Consider the following 19,907-nt stretch of genomic DNA (forward strand, 5'->3'; position numbering starts at 1 on the left):
CGTGTTATGCAAAGAGGGATGTATAGGAGAGGTGTGTGCAGTTGTGTGTGAGCGTTTGTTGGTGGGGGAGAGGAGTGTGTGAAAATAATGGAAGCATGAAGCTTAACCACCGAAACCATAGAGGGTACGGCCCTGGCGCTTGAGAGCATAGACGACATCAAGGGAGGTCACAGTCTTACGCTTTGCGTGTTCAGTGTAAGTGACAGCATCACGGATGACGTTTTCGAGGAAGACCTTGAGAACACCACGGGTTTCTTCATAAATGAGACCAGAGATACGCTTCACACCACCACGACGAGCGAGACGACGAATAGCAGGCTTGGTAATGCCCTGAATGTTATCACGGAGAATCTTGCGATGGCGCTTGGCACCACCCTTTCCGAGACCTTTGCCACCTTTACCACGACCAGTCATTGTTGTTGATTAAAATGTAGTTGAAAGAAAAAAAAAAGAAGTAGGAATCTTCCCCGTTTTTAGGCGATTGATGCCGTCTTTTATAGCTCTCTCTTTCGGTAAAACTCCGCCCTTTCCACCAATTGCCGCGTGCCCTTTTTTTTCTTGCTACAGGCGCGGTCATAGCGTGATTGTCCACCACATGAAATTGTATCCATTCCTGCTTACTTTTCTTTAACCATTCCATCACATCCCTTAACAAGGTTCATCCCATATTCAAAAGGTATAATGTACTATTCATTCAAATCAACTTGAGCTGTTAAAAAGTTGGGTGATAGGGAAGTAGATGGTATGTGAGTGTGTGTAGGATAAGAAAAAGGATGCGCGTTTGAATGGATGAGGTGCATGGTTGTTGGTAATGGAAAAAAAAGTAGAGATAAAAAATTTGGGAGGTGCATAAATCCCGCTATGTTCATTATCGCGCGTGATAGCGCGTTTTTGTCTTTTTGTGTGTGGTGATCAAAAAATCTATTGTCGGAATGAAAAGGGGAGGGAGCAAAGCATGGAATATAAAAGGCAACGGCACGCAGCATACTTTTTTTCTCCCTTTAACACTTTTATACACACATACACATATACAATGGCTCGTACTAAGCAAACCGCTCGTAAGTCTACTGGTGGCAAGGCCCCCCGTAAGCAACTTGCTACCAAGGCTGCCCGCAAGTCTGCCCCCTCTACTGGTGGTGTCAAGAAGCCCCATCGTTACAGACCCGGTACCGTTGCCCTTCGTGAAATTCGTCGTTACCAAAAGTCCACTGAGCTCTTGATCCGCAAGTTGCCTTTCCAACGTCTTGTTCGTGAAATCGCTCAAGACTTCAAGACCGATTTGCGTTTCCAATCCTCTGCTATTGGTGCTCTTCAAGAAGCCTCTGAAGCCTACCTTGTCTCTCTCTTTGAAGACACCAACTTGGCTGCCATCCACGCTAAGCGTGTCACCATCCAACCCAAGGATATCCAATTGGCTCGTCGTCTCCGTGGCGAACGCTCTTAAACGACTTGAAATCATATCATCACCCTTTCTTCCTTTTTCTCCGCTACATGTCATATCCCATCCATCGAATCCGACATAATCACACATATTTTGAAATACATGCCTATTTGTTTCCGTTTTAGCATCAACGCAAACTTGTAAATAAAAACATGACCCTTGCGTTATTGAAAGATACTTTGATTTATCGATTGGTGAAATGATCTTCAGGCACATTAGCTATGTGTACATGTATGAAACTATTGATTTCAATTGTAACGGTGATCGCTGTGTTGCGTGTGTGTAGCAAATTGGATGCTGTGCTTTATGTACCAAAGGCTTTGTTGAACCCATATTGTTGTCGTGGATGGCAAGTGTAGGAATAGCACAATGGTCATCTTTGACGACAACCGGTAACCCAGCAACGTTGTTGCCATGCAACGTATCGCTATGGTGATATCAACAATCATTGCAAATCAAAAGCCGTTTAGGATTCAAAGCTTACACAATATAGCTATCAAGAGGGTATGGTATTTTTCAGGCACGACGCCCACCTAACATTCCTGATACCTGGTGCAATATCGGATATTTGTTCTTTAAGGTACACATTGTTTGACATGTTAATACCCAATGATAGCAAACACAATTAATTTGGATGTGTCATGTGCTTGCTATTCATTATACTCAGACACAATGGAAATCAAGAACAATGAACACAAGGACAAAGACAAAGGAAGTATGCATGATCTTTAGCAATGATGAATTGTTTTTATTATGTTAGGTGAAACGACGTATATATACAGAAAAAGCTTGCAAGAGGTTGAAAAGGAGGTTTGCGAGTGAAAAGTATTGGATGGAGTGGTGCGTGTGGTATGATTTGTGCGTTACACGTCTTGCGCGAGAAAGGAGAATCAAAGACAATTTACAACTCTTGGGAAGCACCAGCCTTCTTGGTCTTGGTAGGCAACAAGCTGGAGTGGATGTTGGGAAGAACACCACCTTGAGCAATGGTAACGTGACCAAGGAGCTTGTTCAATTCTTCATCGTTACGGATGGCCAATTGCAAGTGACGGGGGATGATACGGGACTTCTTGTTATCACGGGCAGCGTTACCAGCCAATTCGAGAATTTCAGCAGTCAAGTATTCGAGAACAGCGGCAAGGTAAACGGGAGCACCAGCACCAACACGTTGGGCATAGTTGCCACGACGCAAGAGACGATGGATACGACCAACAGGGAATTGAAGACCGGCCTTAGCGGAACGGGTTTGGGACTTGGCACCAGCAGCAGACTTTCCTCCAGATTTGCCTCCAGACATGTTGTAGATGTAGATGTAGTAGTAGTAAAAAGTGAAGTGAACAAAAAAGTAAGCAGCAATGTAGAGTGCTTGAATGGGCTTTATATATATACCCAGCCTATCGTTCGTTGGCTGTGGACCAAAAAAAATAACTTTAGTCTCCGCTAGGTGCACGCGTGCTTACCCCATTTCGAATTTTTCTGTACGCGCGCGTTAACCCATGGCGTGAAAAACAAAGGGATCATCTTCACTAAGTCAAATTTTTTTCTTGATGTCAAATGATAATTTACGCGATAGAACGGCGTGATTGCGTGTTGTTTACGTGATATCACGTCTTGTTGTTGAGGAAATAGGTGGGAAGGGATAAGGATGATGGGCGTGTGTGCATCAAGTTTCAAACAGCGCTACGCGCGTCAAGATGTGTGAGCTGGGTTAAATTTTGGGGGATGGTATAAAAGGCAGCTGCTTTCCCGCTCACCTTTGTGTTTCCTGTTCACCCACCCACTTTACTATATCCAAATTAACCATGGCTCCCAAAGACGCTCCCGCTGGCAAGGCCCCTGCTAAGACCACTGAGAAGAAGGTCAAGGCTTCTGGTGACAAGAAGCGTAAGGTCACTCGCAAGGAAACCTACTCCTCCTACATTTACCGTGTCTTGAAGCAAGTCCATCCTGACACCGGCATTTCCAACAAGGCCATGTCCATTCTCAACTCGTTCGTCAATGACATTTTCGAGCGCATCGCCTCTGAAGCTTCCAAGCTTGCTGCTTACAACAAGCGTTCCACCATCTCTTCCCGTGAGATCCAAACTGCTGTTCGTCTTATTCTCCCTGGTGAATTGGCCAAGCACGCCGTCTCTGAAGGTACCAAGGCTGTCACCAAGTACACCAGCTCCAAGTAAATCCATTCTATCACCTCTTTTCTTCTCTATCCCTGTTATCCTACGCTTTTGTCACTGCAACCAACAATTCGCCGTCGTCCATTTCTTGCATCGCTTCTGATTCTTTTTCCCTCTTCTTTATCGCATATAATCCCTTGCTCTTATGTACAGAAACACAACTTTCATCACATTTAATTAAAACAAATGTAAAAAGGATTCGCGAAAGATGTCGTTTATCGTATATGAATTGCATTCATAGTAACATGTGTTTGTGTGTGTACCCAATTTGATAACGTAACCACATAATAGTTATCATACATCTTCATCTTTATGCCGTAAAACAAAACTCAAAAACAATACAAGTATACAATTTATCCAGGGGGGAGGGTGGTAGCATCGACAGCTTCCGTTTCGTAAGAATGATCTGTTTGTGCTTCATAATGATCGTGGACTGGGGAACGAGGCATTGCCATGACACCTATAAAAGGGTTATGGTTAATCTCCATGGCAACTATCCATCACCAATCTCAACAACGAACCTGTTCTTGATGCTTCCAAAATACCAAATGGCTTGAGTAGCTTCATGAAAGACGAGATACGACTTGGTTTGGCAGCCAATTCAACAACAATGGAATCTGAGGATACGTCAACAACTTTGCCATCAAACAATCGAGTAAGCTCTGTCAAAGCACGCAAGTGGGAAAAGGTTTCTCGCAATGAATTGGATGATGTCGAATCCTATTTTACTATAACATTAATTTCAAGCTGGCCCTATGTTGGTTTATCATGTCAATACATACCTCATCATAAGTACGGTTCAAGTTTTCATCTTCGAATTCAGCATCATCATCAAACTTGGCGGTGGGAAGTTGTTCATGCAAGTGCTCGGGGCCAAGAATGGAGACCTTGATAAGCAACAACTCACGTTCAATCACCTTGGTTCTGGTATAATCCAACACGGCCCACACGGGTACCTATCCACCCTATCATTAGCATACATGCATACACATACATACCATCCTTTGATTCCACATACCAAATCCTCGAGTTGACGACGTGCTTGTTCAATAGGGACGTTGCGGCCATTAAAGACAATGGTCATGCGAGAAAGATCGGGGACTTCAGTATTGGCAACCACCAAAGATTGGATGTTGAAGCCACGTGCAGCAAGGATACCAGAGACGCGGCTAAGAACACCAGGTTCGTTTTGCACAAGACAATTGAGGATGTGTCGGGTTTCTGGTGCCGAACTTGGAGGTGGGGTGTTGTACAAAATGTTACTGACAGCTTCCTCGACCGATGGCTCTGGGAATGCTGGTACGGGTCCAAATCGACGTTGACGTAAATGCTTCTTAAAAGACATGGCTGAAGTAGCAGAGCCTGGTTCAGAAGACATGTATCGACGACATGAAGCAACACCAGCTGCTCTCGTGGATGTCACACGCGATGACTACAAGTAGCAGTAGTAGATCGATCAGCAATGTTGTACATGCCATGAATGTCCATATATAAAGCTTACGAGTCTTGCTCCCAGAAAAGCAGTACGAAACATCAGGGATGGTTAAGAAGAGAGAAAGAAAGAAAGAGCGAAAGCGAAAAAGGAAAAAGAGGAAAATGAATGTGTGCTTTGTGTGTGGAGTGAATCAATATGTATGGTGTGCCATCCTCTTGGTCACAGTGACGCCGCTTGAATCATTTGCTCTCTCATTGGCGGTCAACCCCCTGCATACGTTCCATGTCAGACCTTTCAAGGTTTGTATTGGTCAGCACACGTGATGATAATGGTTATCATGATGTGAGTAATGCTTTCCCGCTTATCGGGAAATGCCAAATCTTTAAAATAAAACGCTTACCTCAAATCACAATGGAATCAGGATGTTGAAGAATGTTGTTTTGGATGTTGGATCATCGTTTTACTAAACGATGAATGATACCTCGGCATTAACAACTTAAATTGCCTGTGAGATCGATTTCTCTTTATAGACATCTTCAGGGTCCAAGGTCGTCTTCCATTGTATGATTACAAACAAGGAGCGCTTTGTCACAAGGGAACGAATAATAGCGTCTTGAAAGATGCTCTTTGGGCATACAACCCCATGGTTGTGTGATCTACTATATGCTGGCCAATCCTGTTAATGATCCATCAAGCGAGATTTTATTGATGTTGATGTTGAGCAACGTTGTCAATACGCTATGATCATGATACCGCTAATAGTCATCTGCTGGTGTATGGATCAAATCGTATAGTGATGAAATCAAGGTGATGTGCAATAGAAAGAAATACAAAATGGTGATGGTTTATGCAACCGACTTTGCAAGGCCAACTCGGTCGTTGCCAAGGTCGTAAACGCTATAATATTTGCGAAGGAACACGTCGCCCACTACGTATACGAAATAGGATTAGCGCATGAAATGATTCATGTGATGTCCACATTTGCATATTAGTGTGTGACTTACCGATCCAAAGTGGTCCAGCAGGCTCAGGAATGTCCATGCCCATGAATCCAGAAATACACTGGTTTTGAACATTGAGCACATAATCTTCGCCTGATAAGCAGAAATCCTTGCCACTGAATACAAAGCAAAACTCTGGCAAATCAGGGATCTTGTTGCAATCAATGACGTATTGGCCAGCCCAATTCTTTTCAGCACCAAGCTCTTGGTTAATCAAATCAGCAATGGTAGTAGGTGCGACCAACAATGATGATCCCGTATCAATGGCTGCACCCACGGGGTCTAGATCCACCGATTTGCCACCAAATTTGATATCTTCAAGCTCAATCTCCCAATAACCCTGGCGACGTACAGGCGACCATGCAATATCACCTTCGAAATGGGATTCATCTACACCACCAAAGACAAGTTCACCGCCATTTGCTTCATTCTCAGGATCGCCGTTGAGCCAAAACGAAAAGATTGGCTCATCAATAAGGTCACGATTCACCATGTGGTAAAAAGGAGGTACAACACCCTTTACAGAGATACGATCATAGCCCAAACCAAAGATGCCATCAAAGCGAGCTAGTGCAAATGTGAAACCAGGCTCCTTTGTGGACTCGGCAAAGCCTTGTCCGGTTACCGAGATGCCACCTACTTCAAGTGTATCCTGAGGATATCATTTCATGTCATGTGAGTCAACGGGGGAAAAAGAGTGTCATCCATCATCATGTCATAAATGATATACATACCTCACTGATGATACCTTCCAATGACCCAGTGCCGTATTGGATTGCAAATTCAGTTCCATTCTCTTTAAAGGTACTCGATTGACCAGAGTTGTACCGTTGATGCAAAAAGCAGGCGATCGATGTGCAATGAGTTGATGGTACCCAAAGGTTGGATGAGCCCGTGTCAAAGACGACCTTGAATGTCTGTGATGGAGTCCCAAGACCAATCTCACCATAATACTAATGCCATTCGATTTGAGAATTAAAATTAAGCCATATGCATTCATAGAATGATGATCCTTACTTGAGCATTCATATAATTGGAAATGGGTACACCATGCTGAACTTGCCCATAGGCATCGGTTTGGAATGTGGTCTGCTGCTGTTGATTGGTATCATAAGAACCAAAGTACTTTTGGGCCAAGTATTCACTGGTGTGTGAATATCGCTCAAGCTTTTGTGCAGGCGTCTCTCTCGTCTTTTTAACGGGGATCCTTTGAAAATGAGTGAGTATTGACAACAAGTAAATGTAGTATCGGTAAAGTGTACCTTGTTATGGCTGCATCAGATACGGCCAACAAAACCGTGATAGCTGCGGAAAGGGCAAATAGCTTCATGCTAAAGTAAAAGAGTGGTGTATGAAACAAAAAGAAGAAAGAATGGCAAAGAAAAGCGTGGGGACGGCGATTCATGAATGATCAATGCGTCATGTGCGTTTATGTGTTACGCATTACAGCCGACGGAGATTAGGGATTCACATTGTGTGGCCCCTTTGTCCCCGTTTCAGAATGATAGCAACAGCACAATTGGGTATTTAAGTTTCCATACACATTAAGGTTCCTGCATGATGCAATTGATGCTGGTAGGTACGAATCCAGTCTTCCAACCCCAATACCGATACAGATTTTGCTCATAAATTTACACACAACCCAATATGAAATCGATGAAAGCCGACACAAAATAAAGCTCCTGTATTTGAATAGCATGCCCCAATTCTCATCAATGCTAATTTTTCCCTTGACTCTTCCAAGTTGAGCGATTTTGATCATGCTTGCAACGATGGCCGCTAAAGTTTTGACGTGCAAGAGGCAGTGGAGCGAGGCTGGGAACGCACCAAGATCGGATTGCATCTTCCAAGTTGTATCATGCGGTATACTTGTGCCTTCAAATCCGTTGCATACGTAGTTACCTGGTAGCCTGTAATAAGAATCAATTAAATGAGAATGCTATTATAGTTGAAGCCTTTTATCAACATACCATCGACCAGAATTCCAAATACCACCATTGCGTCCTCAACTTCGATTATATCCAACATCTTGTTCAGCATCCCACACACTTCCAGGCCAAGCTTCATAAAATCAAAATCAGGGTGCTCGTAATCCTCTTGATTCAATGGCGGCTTCACTTCACAGGTGGTGATGTCGATCTTCATGTCCCAAGGTCGTATATGATTGAGCCAATCAGGCTTCATTTGGGTGAATAATTCAAATGCCTTATTGTCACTCCCATGTGGGCCGTGGTGTGCCACCTATTTCAGTTTTGCATATGTAAATCAGGAGGTAGCTACATCAAAGGAAGCAAGAGATTTACCTGAGGGTGATAATCAGAAGTCCTTTTTGTATGTTGACAGAATGATACCCACCCGCAGACAACGCAAACGTAAGCTTGGTCCTAGAATGAACATAGTGTACGACGGCTTCACAAAGAGTCTTGGTATGATTGATTGTCGTAGCATGAACCAGGATTTTGACATAAACAAGGCGGCAATATCCATCGTCGTCAAGCAATGCCACCCATATGCTATCACGAATCATTTGCCGTTCCCATGAAACAAGACGTTGCTCATTGACGTATATGGGAGTTCCTTCCAATAATCAGCAAGCATAGTGCTCACGCATAGATCCTCGCCATGAGGGTGGTGTAACTGTATCCAGATGTTGCCGATTGGGGTGTTGCCACCAGTTATTTGATATGCTTGAGCTTTCTAGGTATCCTACATTAAACATTCAAGGGAGCGTGAGCGAGTTTTTCTTTTATCACGTCGTCTATATTTCTTCATATCTACCTCGATAGCACTCACGATCTTTCGAGCAGCTTCTTTTTCTCCCTTGCGTTCAGCATTCACCAAGTTGTTGAGATCATCCAAAACCAATTGCAGCAGTAACTTGCCACCGTCAGGCTTCTTTTCTCTATAGTGTTGTATAGCGTCTTCCAGTTTCCATTCATCAAGTTCCACGCGAGCAAAGTAAGACATTGGTGTCGTGCAAGGAGGCGGTTGAATCTGAAAGCTGATATGGCATCATCCATTGGAGTCCATGGCACCAAAGCAAGCAGCTGCAAGGAACACGAGACCATCGAGTAAAGGTGTTGCTAATAGCAACAGCTGCTACGTTGGGTCGCGGCAGAGAAGCGTGCAAGAGCGTGTGTTGTAGTAGAGTGACAAGGCCGTGAATGCTGTTTGAGACAATGGAATAGAGGCCTCGCTAATAGCAACTGCTGGAATGAACGCTGCTGCATTTGATTGCGGTAGAGTGTGCAAGAGTGTGTGTAGGATCAAGTGGTTCGCGTGTTGCAGTAGAGTGATAAGAAGATTGAGTACACGCCATGGTCTTGCCATTCAGTCAAAGGCAATCGAATCAAGACAGTTGCAGGATTGACATGATGGGCTGAAGCAGGAGCATCGTTGGCAGGTAGCAGGTGTATTAAATGGGCAACAAATGGGGAATGGGGAGAAGAGACGACAAGCTGAAGTGGATGAACAAAAATTAAAGTTTGATGTTGAATGATATTTCTTTGTTTGAGTATTGCTCATTCAAATCCTCGCGGATCATGGGAAGTTGAAGGATGGATATGATGGGCTGGAGCAGGACAATCGTTCACATGCAAAGGATTGGGCAACAATGGTGAATGGGAGGAATGGGCTGCTAGCTGGCAGTTTACAAATAACATACCAATTTGATTCTTCTGCTATTGGATGATGTTGTCTGCTTGACCATACTGCTCAAATAACTCGGATCAAGGAAGTTGAAGAGGATGACTGGACAGGACAATCGTTCACATGCAAAGGATTAGGCAAACAAAGGAGAATGGGAGTGGAATGTAGTTATTAGCTGGCATTTTAGTAACTATACCTAAATACAAGTATCATGCATCGCTGTGCTGCCTGGCTCAAGTTACACAAGCACGCGCTCAATCTTTTGCTCTATTATAGTCATACTACTTTGCATTAAGCAAAACCGTTTCTCATATAGCATCACGCTTACAACATAGTAAAAACATAAAGACGCCTGTATCTCCAAACTTTACAATCAAACGTGGCTCTTTTAATAGATCAACGTGCTCGTCGGGGTCAAAGGAATCTTGTGTCAAAGTATGAAGTTCATCGTGGGTAATCCCAGATTTCATAATGTCGCCACCAGCCAAACTGGATCTGGGGTCGACCTCTTCGACGACGACGACCAAAAAATATTTTGGGCTGTTTATGACATTGAACGCGAAATTTCACACAAGGTGCTGTTGGTCAAGCCGAGTACATTGCTCTTAATAAAAACCCCACGTTTTATCAAAGTTCGGAGATACAGGCACCTTTATGTTTGTAAGCGTGATGCTTGTATGAAGAGTGGTCTTGTTCATCAAGTAGGTGGACCCCGACAGAGCAAAAGATGCAGAGGGTCGTGTTGTGTAACACAGCTACGTTTGCATGAATGAAAGGGTCAATGTATAATTACTTTATGGATCATCTACGAACAGGCATGTATTTCCAGCTAACGGCCACTTTTATCCAATCATCATTGTTGCGAGATCGAGCGGGGAACGATGCTCCCGCAGCCGACATAGTTCATGAATGATCAATGCGTCGTGCGTTTATGTGTTACGCATTACAGCCGACGGAGATTAGGATTCACATTGTGTGGCCCCTTTGTCCCCGTTTCAGAATGATAGCAACAGCACAATTGGGTATTTAAGTTTCCATACACATTAAGGTTCCTGCATGATGCAATTGATGCTGGTAGGTACGAATCCAGTCTTCCAACCCCAATACCGATACAGATTTTGCTCATAAATTTACACACAACCCAATATGAAATCGATGAAAGCCGACACAAAAATAAAGCTCCTGTATTTGAATAGCATGCCCCAATTCTCATCAATGCTAATTTTTCCCTTGACTCTTCCAAGTTGAGCGATTTTGATCATGCTTGCAACGATGGCCGCTAAAGTTTTGACGTGCAAGAGGCAGTGGAGCGAGGCTGGGAACGCACCAAGATCGGATTGCATCTTCCAAGTTGTATCATGCGGTATACTTGTGCCTTCAAATCCGTTGCATACGTAGTTACCTGGTAGCCTGTAATAAGAATCAATTAAATGAGAATGCTATTATAGTTGAAGCCTTTTATCAACATACCATCGACCAGAATTCCAAATACCACCATTGCGTCCTCAACTTCGATTATATCCAACATCTTGTTCAGCATCCCACACACTTCCAGGCCAAGCTTCATAAAATCAAAATCAGGGTGCTCGTAATCCTCTTGATTCATCGGCGGCTTCACTTCACAGGTGGTGATGTCGATCTTCATGTCCCAAGGTCGTATATGATTGAGCCAATCAGGCTTCATTTGGGTGAATAATTCAAATGCCTTATTGTCACTCCCATGTGGGCCGTGGTGTGCCACCTATTTCAGTTTTGCATATGTAAATCAGGAGGTAGCTACATCAAAGGAAGCAAGAGATTTCACCGAGGGTGATAATCAGAAGTCCTTTTTGTATGTTGACAGAATGATACCCACCCGCAGACAACGCAAACGTAAGCTTGGTCCTAGAATGAACATAGTGTACGACGGCTTCACAAAGAGTCTTGGTGATGATTGATTGTCGTAGCATGAACCAGGATTTTGACATAAACAAGGCGGCAATATCCATCGTCGTCAAGCAATGCCACCCATATGCTATCACGAATCAGTCGCCGTTCCCATGAAACAAGACGTTGCTCATTGACGTATATTGGAGTTCCTTCCAATAATCAGCAAGCATAGTGCTCACGCATAGATCCTCGCCATGAGGGTGGTGTAACTGTATCCAGATGTTGCCGATTGGGTGTTGCCACCAGTTATTTGATATGCTTGAGCTTTCTAGGTATCCTACATTAAACATTCAAGGGAGCGTGAGCGAGTTTTTCTTTTATCACGTCGTCTATATTTCTTCATATCTACCTCGATAGCACTCACGATCTTTCGAGCAGCTTCTTTTTCTCCCTTGCGTTCAGCATTCACCAAGTTGTTGAGATCATCCAAAACCAATTGCAGCAGTAACTTGCCACCGTCAGGCTTCTTTTCTCTATAGTGTTGTATAGCGTCTTCCAGTTTCCATTCATCAAGTTCCACGCGAGCAAAGTAAGACATTGGTGTCGTGCAAGGAGGCGGTTGAATCTGAAAGCTGATATGGCATCATCCATTGGAGTCCATGGCACCAAAGCAAGCAGCTGCAAGGAACACGAGACCATCGAGTAAAGGTGTTGCTAATAGCAACAGCTGCTACGTTGGGTCGCGGCAGAGAAGCGTGCAAGAGCGTGTCATGCAGAGTGACAAGGCCGTGAATGTTTTCGTTTTTTATATTATTGAATAGAGGCCTCGCTAATAGCAACTGCTGGAATGAACGCTGCTGCATTTGATTGCGGTAGAGTGTGCAAGAGTGTGTGTAGGATCAAGTGGTTCGCGTGTTGCAGTAGAGTGATAAGAAGATTGAGTACACGCCATGGTCTTGCCATTCAGTCAAAGGCAATCGAATCAAGACAGTTGCAGGATTGACATGTGATGGCTGAAGCAGGAGCATCGTTGGCAGGTAGCAGGTGCGCTAATGGCAACAATGTAATGGGGAGAAGAGACGACAAGCTGAAGTGGATGAACAAAAAATTAAAAGTTTGATGTTGAATGATATTTCTTTGTTTGAGTATTGCTCATTCAAATCCTCGCGGATCATGGGAAGTTGAAGGATGGATATGATGGGGCTGGAGCAGGACAATCGTTCACATGCAAAGGATTGGGCAACAATGGTGAATGGGAGGAATGGGCTACATAGCTGGCAGTTTACAAATAACATACCAATTCTTCTGCTATTGGATGATGTTATCTGTTTGACCATAGCTCGCTCAAATCAACTCGGATCGCGGAAGTTGAAGGATGGAGATGCTCGACTGGAGCAGGACAATCGTTCACATGCAAAGGATTAGGCAACAAAGGAGAATGGGAGGAATGGGTTATTAGCTGGCATTTTAGTAACTATACCTAAATAGTGTACAAGTATCATGCACGCTGTGCTGCCTGGCTCAAGTTACACAAGCACGCGCTCTGCATCTTTTGCTCTATTATAGTCATACTACTTTGCATTAAGCAAAAACCGCTTCTATATAGCATCACGCTTACAACATAGTAAAAACATAAAGACGCCTGTATCTCCAAACTTTACAATCAAACGTGGGCTCTTTAATAGATCAACGTGCTCGTCGGGGTCAAAGGAATCTTGTGTCAAAGTATGAAGTTCTTCGTGGGCAATCCCAGATTTCATAATGTCGCCACCAGCCAAACTGGATCTGGGGGTCGACCTCTTCGACGACGACGACCAAAAAATATTTTTTGGGCTGTTTGCGACATTGAACGCGAAATTTCACACAAGGTGCTGTTGGTCAAGCCGAGTACATTGCTCTAATAAAAACCCCACGTTTCATTGTAAGTTCGCAGATACAGGCACCTTTATGTTTGTAAGCGTGATGCTATATGAAGAGTGGTCTTTGTTCATTGTCAAGTAGGTGGACCCTGACAGAGCAAAAGATGCAGAGTCGTGTTGTGTAACACAGCTACGTTTGCATGAATGAAAGGGTCAATGTATAATTACTTTATGGATCATCTACGAACAGGCATGTATTTCCAGCTAACGGCCACTTTTATCCAATCATCATTGTTGCGAGATTCACTGCATGGGAATGAGTTCCTGCTTTGACACATTTCCATGATTAAAGTAGGTTGACTGAGTGCTGCGGTCAAAGAGAGATTACATCACTCTGGACATAGCACGCTCGATGTAGCTCAACCGATGTAATCTTGTGTGAGCGTAACTCAACCAAATCAGCTCGGATCAACCTACTTTAATCATGGAAATGAATGTCTAGAGCAGGAGCATCGTCCACCTACAATAGAATGCACAAAAGTTGGGAATGCACAAAAGTGGCTATTAGCTGCCAATGTATGACATAAAAGTGAGGTTGCGTACCTTTCATGCATTGTCCCTGAAGTCCTGACTTTTTAGCTGAGTTACCCAAAGAGGTCCTTCTGCATCTTTTGCCTGTCAGGGTCCACCTACTTGACGATGAACAAAGACACTCTTCATATAGCATCACGCTCTTCAAACATAAAGGTACCTGTATTTCCAACTTTACAATGAAACGTGGGGTTTTGAATAGAGCAATGGCCCGGCTTGGCCAACAGCACCTTGTGTGAAAGTTTCACGTTCAATGTCGCAACTAGCCCAAAAAATATTTTTTTGGTCGTCGTCGTCGAAGAGGTCGACCTCAGATCCAAAGTTTGGCTGGTGGCGACATTATGAAATCTGGGATTGGCAAGCTTGATCGTGAAACTGGCACACAAGGTGCTGTTGGCCAAGCCGAGCACATTGCTCTAATAAAAACCCCACGTTTCATTGTGAAATCTTGAGATACAGGCACCTTTATGTTTGTAAGCGTGATGCTATATGAAAAGAGGTCCTTGTTCATTGTGAAGTAGTTAGGCCCTGACAGAGCAAAGGATGCAGTAGGGCGTGCTTGTGTAACACAGCCGTTTTGCATGAATGGAAGGGTCAATGTATGATTATTTAGGAACAGTCGTGTATTGCCAGCTAACAGCCACTTCCTCCCATTCACCTTTGTTGCCCAATCCTTTGCATGTGAACGATTGTCCCGCTCCAGTCGAGCTCTCCATCCTTCAACTTCCTTGATCCGAGTTGATTTGAGCGAGCTATGGTCAAACACAGAAGTATCATCCAGCATACAGTATGAGTCATCCCCAGGGATCAAGAAAGTTGAATGATGGAAATGATGGGCGGATTCAAGAGAAACGTCACATGTCATCCAATGAGAAAAAGTTGGGAGTAGGAAGAAGTGGCTATCAGCTACCAACTTATGGACTGATGTATACTTACAAACCGTTCAATGTATTGAGAAGTGGAAGATCTTATTTAGCTGCCTGGCTCCTTATTGCGGTTATGGAAACTGTGATTGCAACACCCTGCCAGCTGCTCAACTGTATCATTCATTGGTATTTCTTGCTCACCGCTATTATTAATGACATTGCTTTACACAAATGATGTTATTTTATTCACCGTTCAACAAAGTTAGGCACTGCTTAGAACTTCATGGCGTGGGGGAACTGACCCTTCTTGAGGGAGAAGGTAGAAGACAAGTAGGAAGTAAGGAAGGGGGTCTTCTTGACAGATTCAAGGATAGCCTTGTCAACAGCCTTTTGGTCAGCAACCTTGGATTCAGGAAGAGCAGCCTTCTTCTGTTGAATCATGCATGTGTCAGTTACACGTACTCTTTCCCAATCATCCACTGTATATATAGATCTTTACCTTTTCACCTTCAAGGAATTGCTTTTGTTGCTTGTCACCCTTCTTGGAGAAGTAAGCATCGTTGATCTTGTCATCGATCTAAATCATCCATATATTATAAGTATCATCCTTCATTCTCAACAACATGTGAGATACCATACCTTGACACCAGAGATATCGACCTTGGTGGAAGTGGCAATGACGTAGGCTTGGTTGACACGACGAAGAGGAACACCGTTGACCTTGAAGGGACCAGTGACGAGCAAAAGACCACTGTCAAGTTGCTTAAGAGCAATAACACGCTTGCCTTGATGACGACCAGCAAGAAGGATGACAACAGTGCCAGGGGTGATGGACTTGCGAAGAGCAGCAGTCTTGGGAGACTTGCGGGAAGCCTTGGCCTTGGGGACATCTTCAGCAGGGTAGAAACGAGGAGCCTTTTCAGCAGGGATCACACGCTTGCCACCATTCTTGGCACCCTTGACTTCAACAGTCTTATCGGTAGCGGTAGCCTTAGCAGGAGCTTGAACACCCTTCTTAGAACGCTTGTGAAGAGCCTTCTTGGCATACATGTTGGATCGGCTGTAGCGAGCAACGCCGGGAACAAGGAAGCTGTTTCTTGGTGCGTGGGCCATTTTTTTGCTATACAATAAGGATAGTAAGCATCTTCCATTCTCATTGTAAAGTACTCCATGCCCTGTCAACCCCCATTCTCCAAAATCCCCCCTTCCAATTGTATCGCATGGCTGTATATCAATCGTGCAAGTTGTCGTTAAAGGTGTATCGAATACATTTATCGTCGTATCCATACGTTCATCCATCCATCCTTTGTATGATGTTGCAGTAGATCATGTGGGTTGTCGATATACGTTGATGGATTAACGATGTAAAGAAGTTGGATCTCTCTGTGTGTGTGTGCGTGTGTGTGCGTAGTACTGGATGTGTTCGAGTGGTGATTGTCGTAGATGTTGTTTTGGTGTCGATCATTCGTTTCATCCATCGTTATCCCATCACCCAAATACCCATCCATCCACTCTTCACCCCATTGCAAGTGTTCCTTGCTATCCATTAGTACCTTATACGGCGAGAAAGAGGAGGTTCACAAATGGGCTGGGATGCCGCCATACAATGCAGCCGATAGTGCCCCGCCCGGTAATTTCTCGTCGGGTTCACCGAACAACCACGTGACATGTTTTGTGCGCCGTTGCATAACCTAAAGATGATGGCGTGTTTTGGTTTCATTAGCTTTCCTCATGCATGTGCTCATAGTTTATCACAAGCTTAAAGGAGAACATCTCTCTTTCTCTCTCTCCACATACGCTCTATCGAATGACATGTTTACCATAAAAATAAGTGTCCCCCCTTGCATCTTGATAATTAACCAAGACCCTGCCTTTGCATCACCATTCATTTATAGTTTCTACTTCCATCAATCAGCTATTATGCATGAAAAAGGACAAGCATAAGGTATGATCTTTAATAGAGTGTGGCAAAGTAATACATCCACCGTGGCATCCATCAAACTAGCTGATTTCCTATTTTTGACTAACCCCTGGGGCAGAAAAAGATAGCGTCATTGATCATGAGATGATGAGAATAATGTAATGCTCATTGATATCATTGGCATGATGTTGTTGTTGATGAGAAGTTTTCATTGTAGTAGTGTACTAAAAAGAGCACATGCGATACATTACCGAGATATGGTATGATCTACGCTGTAACCGGGTAAATCAATACAATCAGCCATTTCTCCCCAATGCCCCATTAAGGCACATTGTTCATTATGGAATAAAGAGTGAAAGACAAAAACATGATTGGGGATAGTCTATCATTTTCATTTGCTTCTTCTTGTACGCCCCATTATCATTCATATCATATCCACATACACACACACTAGTCACTTGTCAGCACCCACGTTCCCTCCTATTTCACACACACACGTTTTCTCTCGCTCTCTCTTTCTTTCGCTCTTTCACTCTTTTACTATTTCGAGTTGTCAACATGGCAACTTCCGAATGCCATTCCATGGTAAACCAACACTCCATTTACTTCATTGCTTACGCTAACAGTGTCTATCTATAGCCAACAACAAATAAACAACGGCCTATACCTCACGCGGTACTCAAGGTGCAATTCAAGCGACTCGTGTCTCAGCATAATCAAGGCGGTGTCATCTTCACTCGAGACCTCTTGACTGTCATGGACGAATTCGAACGAGAACATGACGTTGTCCTCTTGACACTCGATCAGAAAACAGCCATTCAACCTTATTGCAACGCCAATCCTGACTTGGAGATGACGGCAGAAGATATCCTCAACCTACTCAAAGTCATGTTTCCCAACAACTCGCCTTCAGAAGAGATATACGCTGCACGACCTCGTACCTCGGCACCTCTTGCTGATAATTATCGACGCCCTTCATTATACGAAGACGACAGCGACGACGACGACGACGACGACGACAAGGATGAACCTGTCGACCAGGTACGTGGATATGTAATTAAGCAACCAAAGTCCGAATAATATTTAAGCATGAACCCCATCAGGCACAAAACAATGAGGACACTATCCACATGGATCATCGAGAACAAGACAATCAAAATACCAAGCCAATGAACCAAGATGCTATTTTCTCGGGTGAAGAACAAGAAGAAGAGGTAATTTCGTCTCTCTTTTATGGGGATCATGTCGTGTTGACAGGGGGAAAAGGACAAGGAGTGTGTGTGTGTATGGGTAAGGGATGGAATAGGACCATGACCCATGTCAACTGATAATTGAAATAGCATGTCAATGTTGCTCAATATTATCGGAGGTCGTTACAGCTCACCAGGCGCCTCAAAGCTTCGGAAAGAAGCGTTGCTTCCATGACACGTGACAATGAAGATCGCATCACACAGCTACAAAACCGGGTGGATGATATGACACAGGAGGTCGTGAAACAAAAGCGTGAAATTCTTGAATACAAGAACAAAGAGAAAAGCAGCTTGGATCAAATAGGCGCTGTAAGTGATCAGAGATCTTCACGTGAAAGGATACTTTTTTTAATCATATACAAACATCTTACATTCCCAATTCGTTAGCTCGAGGCACACATTGCACGCATCGAAAGATCTGAAACAGACCAAAAGCAAATCTATCTATCGATCAAACGCCTCTTTGAAGAGAAATGTCGTAAGTCATATGGGCATGGACTCTTATGATATGATATTCATGTGGCTTGCATTGTATTGTAGAGGAAGCTCAGGAGTTACAAGACATGCTGCGACATAAGGAATTGGAGTTACAAAAGACCGAAGCATTGCTCAGTGCTATCAACCATGAATTCAAGCATTTGAATGAGGAACGCAATCGGCTTATGGAGCTTCAAAACAGCCTTGAACGTGAATTGGTTTCATCGCAACAAACACACATGCAGCTTGAAGAACAGCGAACCGAGAATGAGCGACTCAAGGACATTATTGACAGCCTCAAATTGGATATTGAATCACGCAATGATTTGCATCCTGATGCAGCGGTGCCTGATTTATTCAAACCACCTTCACCAGCAAATGTAAGTATGTGATGGGATTGTGGGTAGTGATAATAACAACAGCTGATGGGTTTTGTTCAAGACATTGCATAGTGAATTAGAAGGACAAATAGAAGAGCCACCAGTGGATGCTGAGGAACGACTCAAGTCCGTGGAAAATGAAAAAGATTATTACAAGACGCAGGCCAGCGTAGCTATGGAGGACTTGGATCGAGGTAAATAGGGATGTGAGGGTGTTTTATTAGGATTGATAGTGACGCTTTATGTAGTTAATCAGGAATTGGCACAGCTGAAACGAGCATTGGATTTGGAGAACGAGTCTTTGGTCAGCGAGCTTGCACATTTAAGAACGCGGTTCCCGGAGCGTCAAGATGATGTTGAGGAGCTTGATATCTCTACCAGCAACTATACCGACGAACCTTTTGCGATCCAGATCCCGGCTGTAAAATCATCAGAGACCGACACAGCAATTGATATGGGTGATGTGTGGGCACAATCAAGGCTAAGAAAACGCAAAATGACTGGCAAGCGACGTACTATACAAGATTTGAACGAGGTAAGAAGGAGGGGAATTCACCCAATGAAATGAGGATCGACCCTGTTTTAACATCAGACGGCTTAGTCAACGGCACATGCAGTCGCAGCCATGATAGCGTCATCTTCATCACCATCCTTCAATGAACATCATCAAGCGCTTGTACGACCCAATGATCGAGCAGTAACCAACACAGCTACATTTGCACTGTATACCCTGCTTGTGTATATCTTTGGCATAGTCACGTCGACCTTTTTGCTGGATGGCCATCCTGGAAGTTGGGAACAAGCACTGGTTGCTGTTGCTTCTCAACAAGGTGGTTCTCGAAGCAAGATCCTGGAGATAATCTTGTATTGGATCGAAAAATTGCTCGAAGGCAACGCTATTCCACTCTCATAATCACACTGCATGTTACCCTCCACTTCAACAATCCATTCTACCTTTCAACAATCACTCAACAACACTACTACCACACAACAAG

General features: G+C 43.8%; 12 protein-coding genes across 12 annotated transcripts; 3 read left to right on the forward strand and 9 right to left on the reverse strand.

The window, feature by feature from the left end:
* Positions 1-102: 102 nt before the first annotated feature.
* Positions 103-414, reverse strand: O0I10_003277 (histone H4; the record flags this gene model as incomplete). The annotated part of the gene is made up of 1 exon (XM_058483348.1): positions 103-414. One exon carries the CDS (start codon positions 412-414, stop codon positions 103-105), a length of 312 nt encoding a protein of 103 aa, XP_058345967.1.
* Positions 415-1,033: 619 nt separating this feature from the next.
* On the forward strand, positions 1,034-1,444 carry O0I10_003278 (histone H3; the record flags this gene model as incomplete). The annotated part of the gene is made up of 1 exon (XM_058483349.1): positions 1,034-1,444. The coding sequence occupies one exon, from the start codon at positions 1,034-1,036 to the stop codon at positions 1,442-1,444; it is 411 nt and encodes a 136-aa protein (XP_058345968.1).
* An 898-nt stretch (positions 1,445-2,342) lies between these two features.
* On the reverse strand, positions 2,343-2,738 carry O0I10_003279 (histone H2A; the record flags this gene model as incomplete). The annotated part of the gene is made up of 1 exon (XM_058483350.1): positions 2,343-2,738. The coding sequence occupies one exon, from the start codon at positions 2,736-2,738 to the stop codon at positions 2,343-2,345; it is 396 nt and encodes a 131-aa protein (XP_058345969.1).
* Positions 2,739-3,243: 505 nt separating this feature from the next.
* Positions 3,244-3,618, forward strand: O0I10_003280 (histone H2B; the record flags this gene model as incomplete). The annotated part of the gene is made up of 1 exon (XM_058483351.1): positions 3,244-3,618. One exon carries the CDS (start codon positions 3,244-3,246, stop codon positions 3,616-3,618), a length of 375 nt encoding a protein of 124 aa, XP_058345970.1.
* A 350-nt stretch (positions 3,619-3,968) lies between these two features.
* Positions 3,969-5,149, reverse strand: O0I10_003281 (acetolactate synthase, small subunit; the record flags this gene model as incomplete). Its single annotated transcript, XM_058483352.1, has 5 exons — positions 3,969-4,075; positions 4,137-4,335; positions 4,398-4,571; positions 4,634-5,047; positions 5,117-5,149. 5 exons carry the CDS (start codon positions 5,147-5,149, stop codon positions 3,969-3,971), a joined length of 927 nt encoding a protein of 308 aa, XP_058345971.1.
* A 746-nt stretch (positions 5,150-5,895) lies between these two features.
* O0I10_003282 (uncharacterized protein) lies at positions 5,896-7,381 on the reverse strand (the record flags this gene model as incomplete). The annotated part of the gene is made up of 5 exons (XM_058483353.1): positions 5,896-5,978; positions 6,055-6,703; positions 6,786-7,004; positions 7,069-7,258; positions 7,314-7,381. The coding sequence occupies 5 exons, from the start codon at positions 7,379-7,381 to the stop codon at positions 5,896-5,898; spliced, it is 1,209 nt and encodes a 402-aa protein (XP_058345972.1).
* Positions 7,382-7,830: 449 nt separating this feature from the next.
* On the reverse strand, positions 7,831-8,235 carry O0I10_003283 (uncharacterized protein; the record flags this gene model as incomplete). Its single annotated transcript, XM_058483354.1, has 2 exons — positions 7,831-7,961; positions 8,022-8,235. 2 exons carry the CDS (start codon positions 8,233-8,235, stop codon positions 7,831-7,833), a joined length of 345 nt encoding a protein of 114 aa, XP_058345973.1.
* A 339-nt stretch (positions 8,236-8,574) lies between these two features.
* Positions 8,575-9,018, reverse strand: O0I10_003284 (uncharacterized protein; the record flags this gene model as incomplete). Its single annotated transcript, XM_058483355.1, has 2 exons — positions 8,575-8,748; positions 8,830-9,018. The coding sequence occupies 2 exons, from the start codon at positions 9,016-9,018 to the stop codon at positions 8,575-8,577; spliced, it is 363 nt and encodes a 120-aa protein (XP_058345974.1).
* Positions 9,019-10,978: 1,960 nt separating this feature from the next.
* Positions 10,979-11,383, reverse strand: O0I10_003285 (uncharacterized protein; the record flags this gene model as incomplete). Its single annotated transcript, XM_058483356.1, has 2 exons — positions 10,979-11,109; positions 11,170-11,383. 2 exons carry the CDS (start codon positions 11,381-11,383, stop codon positions 10,979-10,981), a joined length of 345 nt encoding a protein of 114 aa, XP_058345975.1.
* A 420-nt stretch (positions 11,384-11,803) lies between these two features.
* O0I10_003286 (uncharacterized protein) lies at positions 11,804-12,166 on the reverse strand (the record flags this gene model as incomplete). The annotated part of the gene is made up of 2 exons (XM_058483357.1): positions 11,804-11,896; positions 11,978-12,166. 2 exons carry the CDS (start codon positions 12,164-12,166, stop codon positions 11,804-11,806), a joined length of 282 nt encoding a protein of 93 aa, XP_058345976.1.
* A 2,991-nt stretch (positions 12,167-15,157) lies between these two features.
* O0I10_003287 (uncharacterized protein) lies at positions 15,158-15,997 on the reverse strand (the record flags this gene model as incomplete). Its single annotated transcript, XM_058483358.1, has 3 exons — positions 15,158-15,313; positions 15,384-15,461; positions 15,524-15,997. 3 exons carry the CDS (start codon positions 15,995-15,997, stop codon positions 15,158-15,160), a joined length of 708 nt encoding a protein of 235 aa, XP_058345977.1.
* A 1,366-nt stretch (positions 15,998-17,363) lies between these two features.
* O0I10_003288 (uncharacterized protein) lies at positions 17,364-19,825 on the forward strand (the record flags this gene model as incomplete). Its single annotated transcript, XM_058483359.1, has 9 exons — positions 17,364-17,390; positions 17,445-17,846; positions 17,909-18,019; positions 18,146-18,364; positions 18,443-18,533; positions 18,596-18,912; positions 18,974-19,106; positions 19,161-19,447; positions 19,514-19,825. 9 exons carry the CDS (start codon positions 17,364-17,366, stop codon positions 19,823-19,825), a joined length of 1,899 nt encoding a protein of 632 aa, XP_058345978.1.
* Between the last annotated feature and the right edge of the window lie 82 nt (positions 19,826-19,907).

This window comes from Lichtheimia ornata (genome assembly GCF_029851405.1).
Source record: "Lichtheimia ornata isolate CBS 291.66 chromosome Unknown scaffold00010, whole genome shotgun sequence".
NCBI lineage: Eukaryota > Fungi > Mucoromycota > Mucoromycetes > Mucorales > Lichtheimiaceae > Lichtheimia > Lichtheimia ornata.